Below are 14663 nucleotides of genomic sequence, written 5' to 3'. Positions count from 1 at the left end.
CTTTATTGGCCGTAGAGGTTCACACATCTTCTGGCCTATTTTCCATTGCATATGAGGTAATTGTAGAGCAAAATAAGAAGAAACATTTTATGAAATGCTTCCATGTGAGTGAATAAATACTTAGTATTGATTCTTAGGTATGAGGAGAGGGGTTGACTGTAGTGCCAGATGCACCTAAGTCTGACAAGGTTGCTGCATTGTTCTAATGAACTAATGTGGTGTTTATAATTCAGGCACTTTGTCTCTGTCTCTTACAGCAGCTCTGTACAGAGTGCTTTGATAAGTTTAAGTATGTAGACTTGAATACCAATATTTATTTCTCGTGTTTTTATGCAGCTGTGCCCAAATTTGAGTTCTGAAAACAAATGGGTAACCTTGTATACAGAAATGAAATCTCCTGTGTGTGCTTTACATCTTTGGCTTTGGCAACTTTCTGCTGAAATCATTACTTCACTTTTCATTCCTCTGCTGTATTTTGAAGTCTGGAGTAATCTCACATTATTTCTTCTGTTACCAAATCAAACAAATGCCACAAATGTCCAGTGAGATATAACCATACCAAGAATAACTGCATTACGAGTTTTAATTACCTGGTTATTGACAGGAATCATTGCAATTTTTTATATTGTCATTAAATAACTGATAACTGAAAGAGAGATGACATATCAAGTATATAAAAACAAATTTTACCAATATTGGAGCATAGAGAATGCTCCTGAGAGGTAGAAGGTTATGAAATTCTGAAAAATCCAACAATACTTATGCTGAAAAATAAGAAGTGGAAATAGACTTTGCAGAAATAGATTGATTTGGAGCAGTCGTGTATGGTTTTGTTTAACTATTGCTAGGGGAGAAAAAAATAGAAAGACAAGCATCATTATTAACAGCTTTGTTTGTGTTTTGTCAATTTTCAGAAGCTTCCAGACTGTATTATCTATTACACAGTAACATGTCCATATCCATATTCTGTAGACCTGGGAGTATTAAAGCTTGGCTTGAAAAATCAGTATTGGAACCTCAAGAAACATTATACATCAAATTGTATTTTATCTCTAGTCTATTGGAAAGGCAGAGCCTGGTTGTAACAGGCCTAAGCAACATTGCTGCTTTCCCATGTCAACAACACAGCGCACTTCTGAGAGTGCTATATTACATAGTTCAGCTTTGCATTGGGCAAAAGAGAAGCTACTTTTATTTCCTATCCCCATTGCCCACACAGACCACAAACTGTTTTCCCTGTTTCTGAAGTTCTATAGCAGTGCTCAGCCACCAAGGCTGAAAGATCACACACATATGGCCAAAATGCAGCCATCAGAATGGTGCCTGGTTGTACAGCCCCACTACTAGAAATGCAGCAGCACTGAAGAAGTGCTGACAGAAGCTCCATCTCACTGTGCAGCATCCTGGGCACTGCCAGCTGTGGGATGTGACAATCATCCAGGCAACACATCACCCGGCATGCATTGTCACTGAACATTTCTATCATCAGTTTCTCACTTCAGGAGGACATTATGTTTCTTTTTTCTGTAGTAGGAGAAGAGTTTTCACAAGGTAAAAAAGACACATTCTTTTACTCCCTGCTAGCCTCTCAACTCTCTCCATCACAGGCCAAAATAGCAAAACTGCAAAAAATTCTGTTATTAGGTATAAATGGATTTCAAAGAGATTAAGCACTGTGGGCCATTGAATTGTCATAATTCTCTCAAAGGAAGAAGGAGTGAGATAAGCGTGTGAGGCAGTAATACTGCAGTAAACCATAAACACATCAGTGTGCTCTGCAAGGTGGTGCACCATCATGGCAATCTGCTGGAACTCAGACACTGAATGTAGCAGGGCTCTGGCCACCCCCTTCGCTCTCAGCAATCCCTGAACTCTGTATAGATACAGAAATAATAGGAATAGATATTAAAACCTGAACAGAAGTGATTCCATTAGAGTCCAGGGAAGACACCACAGAAACTTTAGGAAGGATGAAGACAATCTAGGATTTAAAGAAATTTTGTTATATGGTGACTAGTGGGGAACCAGCCAAAGGAAAAAGAACTCATGCTAATGATCAGGGATTTCCTGTACACTTAATTCCAAAGGAATTTCCTTATTTTGTTTCAGGCAGTTTCAGTTCCATATTCTTCACTGATTCACACAGAGAATCATTTCATAAAATCACACCAGAGTGGTTGTTAGGTACTTGTTTATATTCACTTGGAATACAAATGTAAGAATTCTGCCAATAATGAGATGTTGGTTGATGCTGAAGAAAGAAAACAACAACAACAACAACAACAACAACAACAACAAAAACAGACAAAATTATGTAATTTTGAGACATATCACTAACAATTGCAATTCTATTTTACTCCTTGTAGCTTCATGCCATTGCATTTTGTCAAAGCATCTAGGGCAACAGTTTTTGACTAAAAGCCAAAGAAACCCCTATAACATAGTTGTAGTGGATTTAATAGGTGATTAGATCCATGTAACTGTATGAGTTTAACTACACTGCTGTGCTAGTAAGAATGTTGCATAACTTGTGTCTGATGTGCTTTCAGTGGCTACAGTTAGGGCCCAATCCCAGCTGCCATCTTCCAGCACAACTCCACTGGAACAGAGAGCCAAGCCCTGAATTATGGCTACAGAAACAAAAGGCAAACAGTCTGCAGTCAGTAGTACCATGGAGCCCACGTGAGGGTTTCAGCATGCTGCTGCAGCCTACCTTGTGCCAGAGGGACACTACAGATGTAGCAGCTGTTGGCAGGGAAATGCACAGCCAGGGGAGGTAATATAGCTCCTTCAATGCGCTCCTTTTGCAGCCCCTGGCAATAGGTTTTCTGTAGCTTCCTGCAGAGTTGCAAATAGAAACGAAGGCTGTGTCTGACTCGCTGAACCCTGAAGAAGGTGATGGGTAGAAAGGAACTTGCAGGTTCTTTTTTTTTTTTTTTTTTTTTTTTTTTTTTTTTTTTCCAGAGTGAATTCCTGCTGCAGTACTTTATTCTAGCTAGGGTATAAAATTTACATTTCTGTTCACAAGTGTAAAAACTGAATTTTTGGTCTGAATTCCATCACTTGGACCATGTTAAACTGGTTTTAATTTATTTATATATAATTTAATTTTTATATATTATAAATATATATTTATAATTTATATGTTAATATAAATTACAGCAAATTAGTCTCTGACACAGTAACAGGAAAACAAATTTAACAGAGACTGACTCAAATTGAGAAAGATCAGTAACTAGCTCAGGAAGCAATCTGGTTTCCAGATCAAACAAAACGTGTAAAAAAAAAAATATTGCTTGCTATGGGATTTGGAAGTTTCAAGGAAAATCTACTTAGCTTTTGAAGAGAGAAGGAGAAAGGAAGAACTGCTTGAACTTTCTCATCACAGCTATTTCGTTCTTATTTCCTGCGGCTGGAGTAATTATAAACTGAATTTAACCCTTTGTGACTGACCTTCTAATTCTTCTTACAGAGATCCCTGTGTATGCATTTGCTCTATATTTATTTAAAATCCCATTTCTCAAAGATATTCAGAGCAGAACTCTGGTAAGTGCCTGAGAGCAGTGTGCCTTCTTGGGATCCCCTCTATTGCACATCCTGAAGGCTGTGTGTCTTCTGATCCAGCTCTTGAGCAGCACTTCATTTCATCAGAGACTATGAGGCAGCCCATCAATAACTTCACAACTTTGAAAACAAGAATTTCCTTTACACTAGTTTTGGCTTCTGTCATCAGAACTTGCCTGACCAGAAAGAATAGTAAATCCTCTTTATACCTGTTTTTACAATAATTACTTCACTCAGAAACCTTCTAGTTTATCTATGAGCATTGGTGGTGGTGCATTCTGGTCCCCCAGCAACGTCTCAGCACCAGGACTGGGATTCAAGTAGCTCCCTCTGATCAGATTTTGAGTAAAGTCTGGATAAAATGGACTTTTGACATTCAACATGTAATTGGACTGTGTCAATCCTGAGCTTCCAGAATAGCAATTGAAAAGCTCTAAGGTCAAAGCTGTCTATTGTCGGCTTTCTAAGTTTCCATATTTGCATGAAGTATCAGTTCTGCCTCCACCCAATATCCTGGACCCTCTCTTTCTTTTCACTGGATTGAACACTGTGTGGTATGAAGACGGTAGGACCTGCTTGTAATTTGCATCTTCTGTCTGTCTATTGTAAATGCATCCCTTCACTCTCCTTGCTGGAAAACAAGTTTCCTGCTCTTGGGCATAATAACTGAAGGAACAGAGGCAAAGGCACAGAGAACAGAAATGTTGCTTCTGTGCATCACTGTCTCCCAGTTACATTTTCTTTTCCATAGTTTCTAGGGGTAGGAGAAAAAGGAAGATTCTGAGAAGTCTAGTGTAATTTGAATTTTGCAAATATATAGCCTGAAAATTAAACTTTGTAGATACAAAAGTAAGTTACTGTTTCTGCTTCATTGAGAATAGAATTGTAGTGGCTATATTTTCAGTCAAACTTTCAGTACTATATCCTGCCTCTGTTGTACATTCCCTCTTATGATGGGTATCTCACCCTCTAAACCCATCCACAGCTTCATGAAACAGTTACAAGCACAGGATGCACACATGAATATGACTTGGTTGAGGTTGGGCTTGAAGCTGTTTTCGAATAGCCAGAGCCAGTAGTGGCTCTCATGCTTTGAAGCTGGTGTGGATCATGGCTGCTTTTGCTGGATTTGGTGCCAGGGTGTGCAAAGCTGTTCTATGCATGTAAAATATATGAGATTGAGGAGGATTGTACTGAGGAACATTCAGTTGTGATTGGACACTGTTGTCCAAAGGGAAAAAGACATTGCAGTGTGGTCCTTGCTCTGTGTCTTGCCTTTCTAGAATCATAGAATGGCTTAGGTTGGAAGGGTTCCAGCCCCCTGCCATAAGCAGGGTTGCCAAATCCTAGATCAAGTACTAGATCAGGTTGCCAAGGGCCCCATCCAACCTGGCTTTAAACAGCTCTAGGAATGGGACAAACACAACCAAAGCTATTGACTGCCTTTCTTATTCCTCCAGCACTGGGACAAGGAGAAGGAGAGCACACAGCCTGACCCACAGCAATGCCTTATCACAGCACTGGCATAAAGTCATGGAGAGTGGCTGCAGGCAGGTAAGTTAGCCCAGCAAAATGCTGCCTTTGGTTATTCTGCTTTCTGTCAGGATTGTATAAAATCACCAGCATATAACCTGGAGGCACTTCCTGGAAGGGCATAGATTCCCTACAGATGTGAAGCAGTGCTTTATAAGGAATTGGTATCAGTATGTGAACTGCTTTTCTGCCCCATCTAGCTCCACTCTGTTTGGCTGCATAATAACATACTTATCTTCAGTACCAAAAGGCAGTGAGAGGGAATTCTTGTTTGTGGCACATTTATAAGCATGTTGCCAGCGAGTTTGGGGCTAGAAGATGAGCTGGGGCAAAACTGTGGTGGGTCTCCCAGGTTAGAGCTGGTTTGCTACTGCTGACCAAGCTGACACCTTACTGTGCCCAGATCTGGGGTCATGGCCTCAGGCTGATAGAAGATGCGGGAGGTACTCACTATTCTCCTTTTCGAAGGAAACAAGTGTAATAATTTTAGCACTGAGAAGCAGCACTGTAGGGAACTCTTCCATATTCTTAGGTAAAACAACAAACGTCTCAGCTGAAAAGTGAGCATGGTAATGCTCCTTTTTGTGAAGGTCTGTGCAAGTCAGTTCAATGTAAGCAACATTTAGAATATGCGTTCGAATCTCCAGTCTGTTTAATGCATCTTCTCAAAGAATACATTTAACAGAGAGGTATGATATCCAAACACTCCTTCACCAGTGGGAAAACAAACCCACGTTAATACATGGAACTGGTTGTACATCTTCAACATTAGATGAGCTGGGAACACAAGGACAAACAAACATTAGCATGCAATTTATGATGCTATGCTCAGGGACTGAAAGTATGAGCCATAAAGGAATCATACAACATTTCAGTATTATCATTTTATGATTTCTGTACCTTTCCCTTTCAACAGATGCTGCTGCTCATGTTCTCTATTGTGCCTTTAGTTGCCTATGATGAATAAGTGTGACAGTCCTGTAAATCACAGCTGCTACACTGTGCAATATTTAAGAAGGCCCTTGTGACTTTCCTCTTTCCTTGATAAAAAATAAATAAATAAGGAAAGTTATTAAATGTTGAACACGGAAAAAAAAACAGCCTTCCAGGAAGGGACTGTGAATATGTTGGTTGTAGAAGGTTCTGCAAAAATATCTCTTGGCACAAAACTCCCAAACTGGATGATCTTTAAGGTCCTTTGCAATCCAAACCATTCTATGATTCTAAATGTAAGCAGGTCGGGGGGGGTTTATTTTCTCTACTTACTAAACCTGTTCTGGAATACTAATTCTGCCTCCAACTACCGCGGAGTTTTCCATACTACTTCTGTGTTTTATAAGCTGTGTATATTTCATATCATTTTAAAAGAGTACTGTCTACAGAATATTTTATATCCTATTCTTAATTTGCATCTTAACTAATTGCTGTAGGAGTTTCGTGCTCTTTGTGTAAGATGTATTTTCTTTTGTTTTTCTCTCCTCCTCCCTGTGTAAATACATTTATAGAAGTACATCTAGCAAAAGGTATTTGCTGTAAAAACCACCCTGTTGTGGAGCAGCAGTGAGACAATGCCCACACATCCACTTGTGTAGTCATTATCAATAATAACAGAAACCGAATTGAGTGATAGAAATATATTTGATTAAAATCAGTTGTTTGGGGAGTGTATTTATTCCAGAGCCTTCAGGCAGAGAAGAATAGCGGTTTTCTAAATGCAGTATTATGAGGGCAAGCAAATGAGTTATTACTTGTGTTACAATGCAACAGAACTGAGCAACAACAGCCCTACAAGAGGGAGTAAGCACTCATATCCAGCCATTTATTCTGTTACATTCATCACCACAGGCTGCATGTGTACACATCAGGTCAAGGTCAGCGTTCCTTGCTCGCATGAATCACTCTTGGCACTGATGGAAACCTCTATATTGCAGCGTGCACAGCATCGCTTGCTCTCACTTTGACCCATGCCACAGCTGCAGCCCACAGGTGGGGTAGAGGGCAACAGGGGCAGCTGGTGGGCAGTGAGCACTGCTCACAAGGCAGACAATTTAACTTCAGGCTGGAGGACAAAACTGTGTTCTTACCTCACAGACTATGGCTCCTTTACACTTTGGCTGGTGGAGTTGCAAAGCTGAAGAGGAAGTCTCTATTTTTTCAGTTTCTGAATAGTAATATGATTTGACTGAATCTCCAAAGAATAAGTATCAAAGTTACCACACTGAGAAATCCTCGATATTTTTCTCCATAAGTTTCTCCAAGTTAGGGGAACATAGATGAGATAAAGGGAAACACTGATGAGATAGAGGACAGAGACTCTTCTCGTTTCCTTCCAACAGAAGAATCAGTGCAATTCCTGAATGCCAGCTCTCTGCCTTTCAAAGCATCTTCACAGACAGAGTGCCGTGCCTCGTGGGGGTGATGATGACATATAGATACGTGCGAATGAAAAATCACAAAGCGGCTGTGGAATACCTTTCCGGAGCTGTAGCACTGGCTGCAATAACTTGACACATGGGTGGATTTATTAGTAAGATTGCAAGCACGAGTCGCACGCATCATTTATACTTAAAGAACTCCGCACTGCACTGCCAGACCCTCGGGACTTAAAGAAGCGTTCTAAACTACTTTTTCTTCCCTGTAAAATTGTTAACATCTCAACACTGTGCCCGCAACTTTTGAATCGTTGCGTCTGACTGTGAGCACAGAGCACACTGCGCCCCTCGCACTGCACGTAGCCCCTTATGGAAGGACCGTGAGTGCCTCTTTGGGGTGAGGGGAGGGCGATTCCCGACGGAATCCCCGGGATCGAGGAGGTGCGCACGGGCGGGAGGCTACCGCCTCGGCTCACATGGGTGTGTGGGAGGTGGGAATCTCAGGTTGAGTTACTCATCGTGCCGGAGTCGGGAGAGCGCGGAAGCAGTGATTTTGATGGCAGGAGGTAACGTACACGTTTTTCTGGGAAGGTGCTGTGGGAGGACTGCCGGCGAGCAGAGGGGCGGTAGGGGGGGTGGGGAGTGGGTTGCGCTGAACGCCATCACTCCCCCAGCCCGGAAAGCCGCCCGGTCCCGATAGCCCTGCCGCCCCCGCCGGCTCTCCTGCTCTTTCCCCCCGCACCCCGCGGGCGGAGCGGGGCGGGGGGCGCGGGGCGGCGCTGCTCGGGGCCGCTGCCTGACGCCGGGCCAGGGGAGGCGGGACCGCTGTCCCCGCGCTGCTCCCGCCCCGCTCCGCCGGGTCCCGCGCCCCATCTCCGCCCCGCGCTGTCCCCGCAGGGCCCGGCGCTGCGCGGGGCCGCCCCGCCCGCGGCATGGCCGGCGCGCTGGGCAGAGGGTCGGCGTGCTGGCGGATGCGGAGCGGCAGGAAGGAGAAGGCTCCGGGAGGCAAGCCCCGGCAGCAGCACGGTAAGGGGCTCCGCGGGGCGGGATGGGAGCGCCCGGCAGGGGACTCGCGCTGCCCGCTCGTGGCGTTCGCGGCGGGGTCCGCCGCTCCTCCTGCCCCGCCGCGGTGCGAGGGCAGCGAGCGCCCCAACTCCGCGATGCGTCCCGGGCTCGGCGGGCGCTGGGGGATGAGGAACGCTGTTTCCGTGCGTTTCCACGTCTCACTGTCTTAGCGGCTTCTTTAATTGTTGCGGAAGGTTCTTTCGGGCTGCCAAGAGGCAACGAACCTGGGAAGAGTCCTAGAAATCTTTCTTGGCATGCCCGTGTTTTGTCTTAATGCTCGGGAGGCGCTGTGAAAAAGGCTTGCCCTGCCTGCGCCCGTCCTCCATCAGTTGCTCGGAGAGTAAGACGCTCATCGCCGGGTCTGAGCAGCACCGACACAGCTCTCCCGACCCTGAAAGGCTGTGCTCGCCGTGCTGGCCGTGACAGCCCATGCAGGAACTTCGTGCCCTTCGCGAAGCGCACGGTTCCACCCGGAGCGCTGCGGGGAGCGCGGAGTCCCGGCACCTGGAGGTGACACCGCCGGCTCTGAGCCGGTGCGAAGGCGAACCCCGGGGTGTGCGTGGGGGCTCCTAGCGCCGGGCACTGCTGAACTGCTCCTCTTTTAGGAAGAAAGAGTCTGAAAGTCCGAGCAGAGGTTTTGTCGGTGGGTATTACCAGAACTCTGGAGGAAATGACTGTGCAGGAGAGGAGGTGCTATCCAGCTAGGGAATAAAAATAGAGGCGTGTGGTTGTAAATCTTCATGCTGCGCTTTCTGAGTGTAGTGGGGAGTCACAAAAAGAAAAGAGTTGGTGGCACCTCTGAGACCCGTTATCGTGGGTATTGCACAGAGACCAAAATGCGATGTCCTGGAGGCAACGGGAGCTCTAACATAGACCTGGGGAGAGCCAGAGCGTGCCCTGCAAACAGTGCGGTGCAGGCGTTAGGCCATATGGAAACCCTTCCTACCAGAAACTTTGCCCTTATAGCCAAGTTGCAGTGTATGGTATGCTGTCCTGATGAGAATAGCATCAAAATAGCTGTACTGTAAATTAGTTCGGTAGGGGAGATATGTGTCGGTTCTTATCTACTGTAACAAAAAGGTGCAGAGTGCCTCAGTCTGTTGCTTTGTTTAAGTGTTTAGTAAAGTGTCATAAATTCTCATAGAAGTAATCACTGTAACACTGTGGAACACCAATTGACACTGAAGCACATATATTTTGCATCCTAATTATTTTTGGTGAGTATTTAAGGATAATTGCTCTTTCTGCTGTGCTGTCTATTTGCAAGGTGGACCTATTTGCAAGATCATTTGTTATCTGTTAACAGCTGCAGATGTAAGGTAAAAGCAAAACTAACCCATATGTCCTTATTGCTGACTGTGTGTGTTGCAGTGAGTTCTTTTGGAGAGGTGGAGGCGGGGAAGTGAAGTATTACTTCGATATGCCTCTTAAAATTTCAAAGTTTTAGAAATGCATTATATTCCAAGAATGGACTCTAGATATTTATTTGCTTATTTATTTATTTATTTATCAGGTAATAATAGACCACTTTGCACTGGAGTGGAAAATTTTCTTAATGTTTAGGCTAAAGATTAGAGGAGTTAGAGGATATACCAAAAAGTAAAACAGTGGTATGTGAGCTGTAAGCAATTTTAACTGTGTCCTGTCATTCATTAATGCATGCATGCAGAATGATCAGGAAATATTCATATTTTATGACAGAACAGGGAGACAACAGGGTTATGAAATAATTCAATTTCTAGGGGAAAAAAATGGTGTTCTTTCCTATTCTTTTTGCTGCAAAACTCATTCCAGTTGGCTGCCAACCTGCGTTGGTAAAATGTGGCATAGCTCCGTGGATCTCAATGACGCTGTTATGATTGACACAAGGTGAAGACCAAGCACAACATTTCAGTGTGTGTTTGGATTAAGATACATTTACTCAGTCATCACCTAGGGCTGGCTGGCTGCTTCAGGCACTGTGAACATGTGAGCAAGCCTGCCTTTGGACTGCATCAAGTATTTACCAGCCTTGATGTTCTTCTCACCTTTGATGAGAGTAAATATAGCAGTTGATTTATTTTGATGTGGAGCTTTTTGAGATCAAGTGTGCTTATTGAGTGCTTTACTAATTACAACTTTATCTTAGCAGTTGCAAGTAAATCAATGCTTTTTCGTAATCAAATCATAGATTTATGGCATTGTGACCTGAGACTTTTCAAAAACATGAAGTACAAACATGAAATTTTCTCTATGATCATGTGTACAGAATACCTTGTTTTACATAGTATGACACTATGGAAGATACAAAGCAATGTAAAGTAGGACTTGTCTAGACAGCAAGAGAAAATCTGTCAACACAAAAAGTTTAAGATCTTGGTAAGATGACATATGTTAATGATGTTGTAAAAAGCCTGTTTTAAAATTATTTAGCGTTGGATTGGCAATAGCCTCTTACCTATACAATCTCTCAAGAGCTTGATGGATATATCCAAGGATGGATACATTCAGAATTCTACAGATCCTCTCAAAGCAGATGTTAAATAGTAGCATTGTGAATGCCACAGTTTACGTTAAGTAGCGTTTTTCTGTACTACTCAACAAAACTCTGATTATATATGTATATACATACATATTGAGTGTCTCATCCCTTGAAGAGTAGGTATGGAAGGCTTGTGACTAAAAACTGTGAAAGAGAAAGGCGTCTACATTATCTGATGCCACCAAAAATAACTGCTGAGGAGCAAGCAATACTTTATATACATGTTTAAAGCTATGTGAAAGTTTTGTAGTAAACTAGTAGTTCTGCATCCTTAGTACTGAAACAATTACTATGGGAAAAGAAAAGTAAATAGTGCTGAATGTATGTATAGGACTATGTGTATACATCAGTGAGGTTTTAGACAGCAATTACTTCCTAAAAAATATGTTTTTAATTGCTCATGACGTGCCAAATTGAGGGAATGGAAGTTCTCTGTGTTTCAGTCAGCACAGTATAATCAACTGGTGTCATCCCAGAATGTTAGATCGTGCCCAGGTGGGCTCAATAAAAAAATGTGATCTATATTAAAACAAAGCCATCTTTTTCCCTACCTGCTTCAGCTAGTTGTTGCCTTAATCTATCTAGAGCTGTCAAAAAGCAAGACATAAACTATTGTTGCCCCTTCTGTTTGGTGTCATTTCCTTCTGAGAGTGACAGAAATGTAGTAGCCAGGTAATAAACAGAGAATGGCTTAGGTTGGAAAGGAACTTAAAGATCATCTAGTTTTAATCTTGCCATGGGCAGGGTTGCCACTCACAAGATCAGGCTGCCCAAGGCCACATCCAACCTGGCCTTGAGTGTCTCCAGCATATTACTGCTCCAGAGAACTAGATTTCACTATGTTGAACCTGTGAAAGATAGGGAGGATGAAGGTACAAGAGGAAGAATGCTTCGAGTCATGTTTTTTCTGATGGACGTGCTTGGATGTATATGTATGTACTTCTGATTGTGATGGCACTGGACGGGACTGATTCTGCAATTGATAGCTGAGAAACGAGTCCTACAAGCTTTCCAATTTCAGATGGTCTTCACTTCACACATTTTTCCTGAAATATTCACAACGTGCTGTCAGCTTTCTTCTTTCTTCTTTCTCTGTCTCCTGGGAAATAATGTTCTTGATTGTATTCAGGCAGTCATAACCAAATCTTCTGTTGTGCTGGAGGCGTAGTTCTTTCCACCTCACTTTTTGCCTGTGGCTTATTGTAGTATTTGTAAAAGTAAATGTCTGAAATTCATGTAGGCGTTATATGTCTCCTTAATATAACAGAAGTTCTCGAAGCAAGTAAGCCTGTTTTCTGTGCCCACATGGAAAAGTTTGCAGGTAAACTTTAAATTTTAAACCATTTTTTACTAGCTTACATATTCATATGAATGTTGGCATTATTTCTGTTTGGATCTACTAACACTTAGATGTCATAGCTGCTTCTGGAATCTTGTTACGTTAGTCAGGGAGTGTGTAAAGATTCTGCAAGATCGTGAAGCAGATCCTCCTGGAAACTATTCTGAGGCACATGGAAAACAAAGAAGTGGCTGGTGACAAGCAGGACTCCACCAAAGGCAAATTCTACCTGACAAATGTGGTGGCCTTCAACAGAGTTGCAGCACTGGAAGATAAGGAAAGAGCAAATGACATCATCCACCTGGCATTGTGCAAAGCATTTGATGCTATCTCATATGGCATTTTTGTCCAACATGACATTGGTGGATAAGGAATTGGCTGGATGATCGCACTCAGAAGATCTGATGTCCAGTGCTGAGTGGTGTTGGGACTGATACTCTTTAACATATTTGTCATTAACATGGACAGTAGGCTTGAGTGCATCCTCATCAATTTCTCAGATGACACAAGACTGTATGGTGGGGTCAACAGGCTGGAAGGAAGGAATCCCATCCAGAGGGTTGTTGGCAGACTTGAGAGGTGAGTTTGTATGAACCTCAGGAATTCAACAAGGACAAGTGCAAGGTTTTGCATCTGTGTCAGGGCAATTCCAAACACAAATACTGTCTGGGTGGAAAATGGACTGAGAACAGCCCTGAGGAAAATGACTTGAGTGTGTTGGCTGATGGGGAGAGACTTTTTACAAGGGCATGTAATGATACGACAAGGGGTAATGGCATTAAATTAAAAAGGAATAGATTTAGATTTCATACAGGAAGGAAATTCTTTACTGTGAGGGTGTGAAGCAAACCCGGAGAAGCTGTGGATCCCTGGAGATGTTCAAGGCCAGGTTGGATTGGGCTTTGGGCAACCTGATCTAGTGAGGGGTGTCCCTGCCCACAACAGGGCATTTGCAACTAGGTGGTCTTTAAGGCTCTTTCCAACCCAAAATATTCAATTCCATGTTTGTTTCCATTGTGTGTTTTCCTTTTCTCCAGTGCAACTTGGTGTCCTCAGTAACTCAAGTGCCATATTTTGATACTTGAAAAATATTTTGCTTCTGCGGTGTTTTTCAAATTAGTTCACTCTGACATTATTGTATTAAAAAAAAAAAAAAGAGAAAGAGGCAGTATTCTTCTTGGCCAGAAATGTGCGTGATAAAATCTGTAAATACCTGCTACGTGACTGTATGTACCATTTTTCCCCTTGCTTATGGAAGAATTTGTTTATGATGCTAATAAAACCTTAACATTGCAACTTTTACAATTAGAAATAAGCAACTGTAACTACAAAGCCATAGATTATTCAAAATGTGAATTTACAACAGAATGACAAACTTACAGTCTAGAATCTAGAGGATTACAAGTACAATTTTATGATGACTTAAATGATTTAAGTCCAATTTCTGTGCAGAAAATATAGTTAAGAACCAAAGATTTCCTCTCCATCCATAACCAGCTGGTTTTTTTTTGTTTGTTTGGTTTTTGGTTTTTTTTGCTGAGCTCTCTTTAAAGAAGATTTGGAGAGTTTTAATCAGACAGAGGTCACAAATCACTTTACTGGGAAATACAGAGTGTGCTTTAAAATGGGAAAGAAACCACTTGCGTGATAATTTGAATCTCGTAGTTTAAATTGTGAGCTAGATGAAATGATTACTCTGACAGAACTATAGAAGCTATCTCGTTTTAGTACGCTCTGAAGTATTTCATATTTTGACTAACTCTGGCTCAGGGGCATTTTATACTCACATCTGGAAGTTTCCAGTCTTAGTTCTCAGTCTAGTGTCTCTGCCTTTGTCTTTCCATTTAGCTTTGCCATTTTATAACAATGAATCATCTTGTCCATTAACTAAAGTTGGAATGTCTGTTTATGCACTGAATTTGTTTCATTACCTCGCCATAATGATTGGAACCGTGGCAACTCCCGACTGCTTTCCCATATGTATTTGGGCTGGACTTGACCCAATGCTGTTCTGAGTTGCAGCAGGATAAGCCATCACAAAACCTGGAATATCTTTATTCTCCCAGGATTCTGTTTCTTTCTCATGAAACTCCAAGGTAGCATTTTCATATTTTGTCTCCTTATATATGAAATTGTAGTATTTCCATTCATACAAAATCATAGCAGAGCTGTAATACATGTACATGTATGGCAGATAAACCAGGAACGTGGTTATTGTGGGTTCATTCTGGTATGTTCTGGATTTGCTGATGGCCTGTAAATCTGTGGT

General features: G+C 42.4%; 1 protein-coding gene and 1 long non-coding RNA gene across 3 annotated transcripts in view; both read left to right on the top strand.

Annotated features, from left to right (window-relative positions):
• Positions 1-6336, top strand: part of LOC107309262 — a 32493-nt gene extending 26157 nt beyond the window's left edge. For both annotated transcript variants that reach the window (XR_004306451.1, XR_004306450.1), the window contains exon 4: positions 5025-6336. This is a non-coding gene — a long non-coding RNA (uncharacterized LOC107309262). The remainder of the gene's footprint in view (positions 1-5024) is intronic.
• A 2035-nt stretch (positions 6337-8371) lies between these two features.
• The window catches only part of ZNF385D (zinc finger protein 385D), a 374041-nt gene continuing 367749 nt past the window's right edge, over positions 8372-14663 (top strand). Inside the window, exon 1 of the mRNA XM_015853987.2 lies at positions 8372-8495. Coding sequence (XP_015709473.1) covers positions 8402-8495 — 94 coding nt within the window. The 5' untranslated portion in view covers positions 8372-8401. The remainder of the gene's footprint in view (positions 8496-14663) is intronic.

Source organism: Coturnix japonica, chromosome 2 (assembly GCF_001577835.2).
Source record: "Coturnix japonica isolate 7356 chromosome 2, Coturnix japonica 2.1, whole genome shotgun sequence".
In the NCBI taxonomy this organism is placed as follows: domain Eukaryota; kingdom Metazoa; phylum Chordata; class Aves; order Galliformes; family Phasianidae; genus Coturnix; species Coturnix japonica.
The sequence above is the reverse complement of the archived record's forward strand: the minus strand, read 5'-3'. Positions and strand labels throughout refer to the sequence as shown.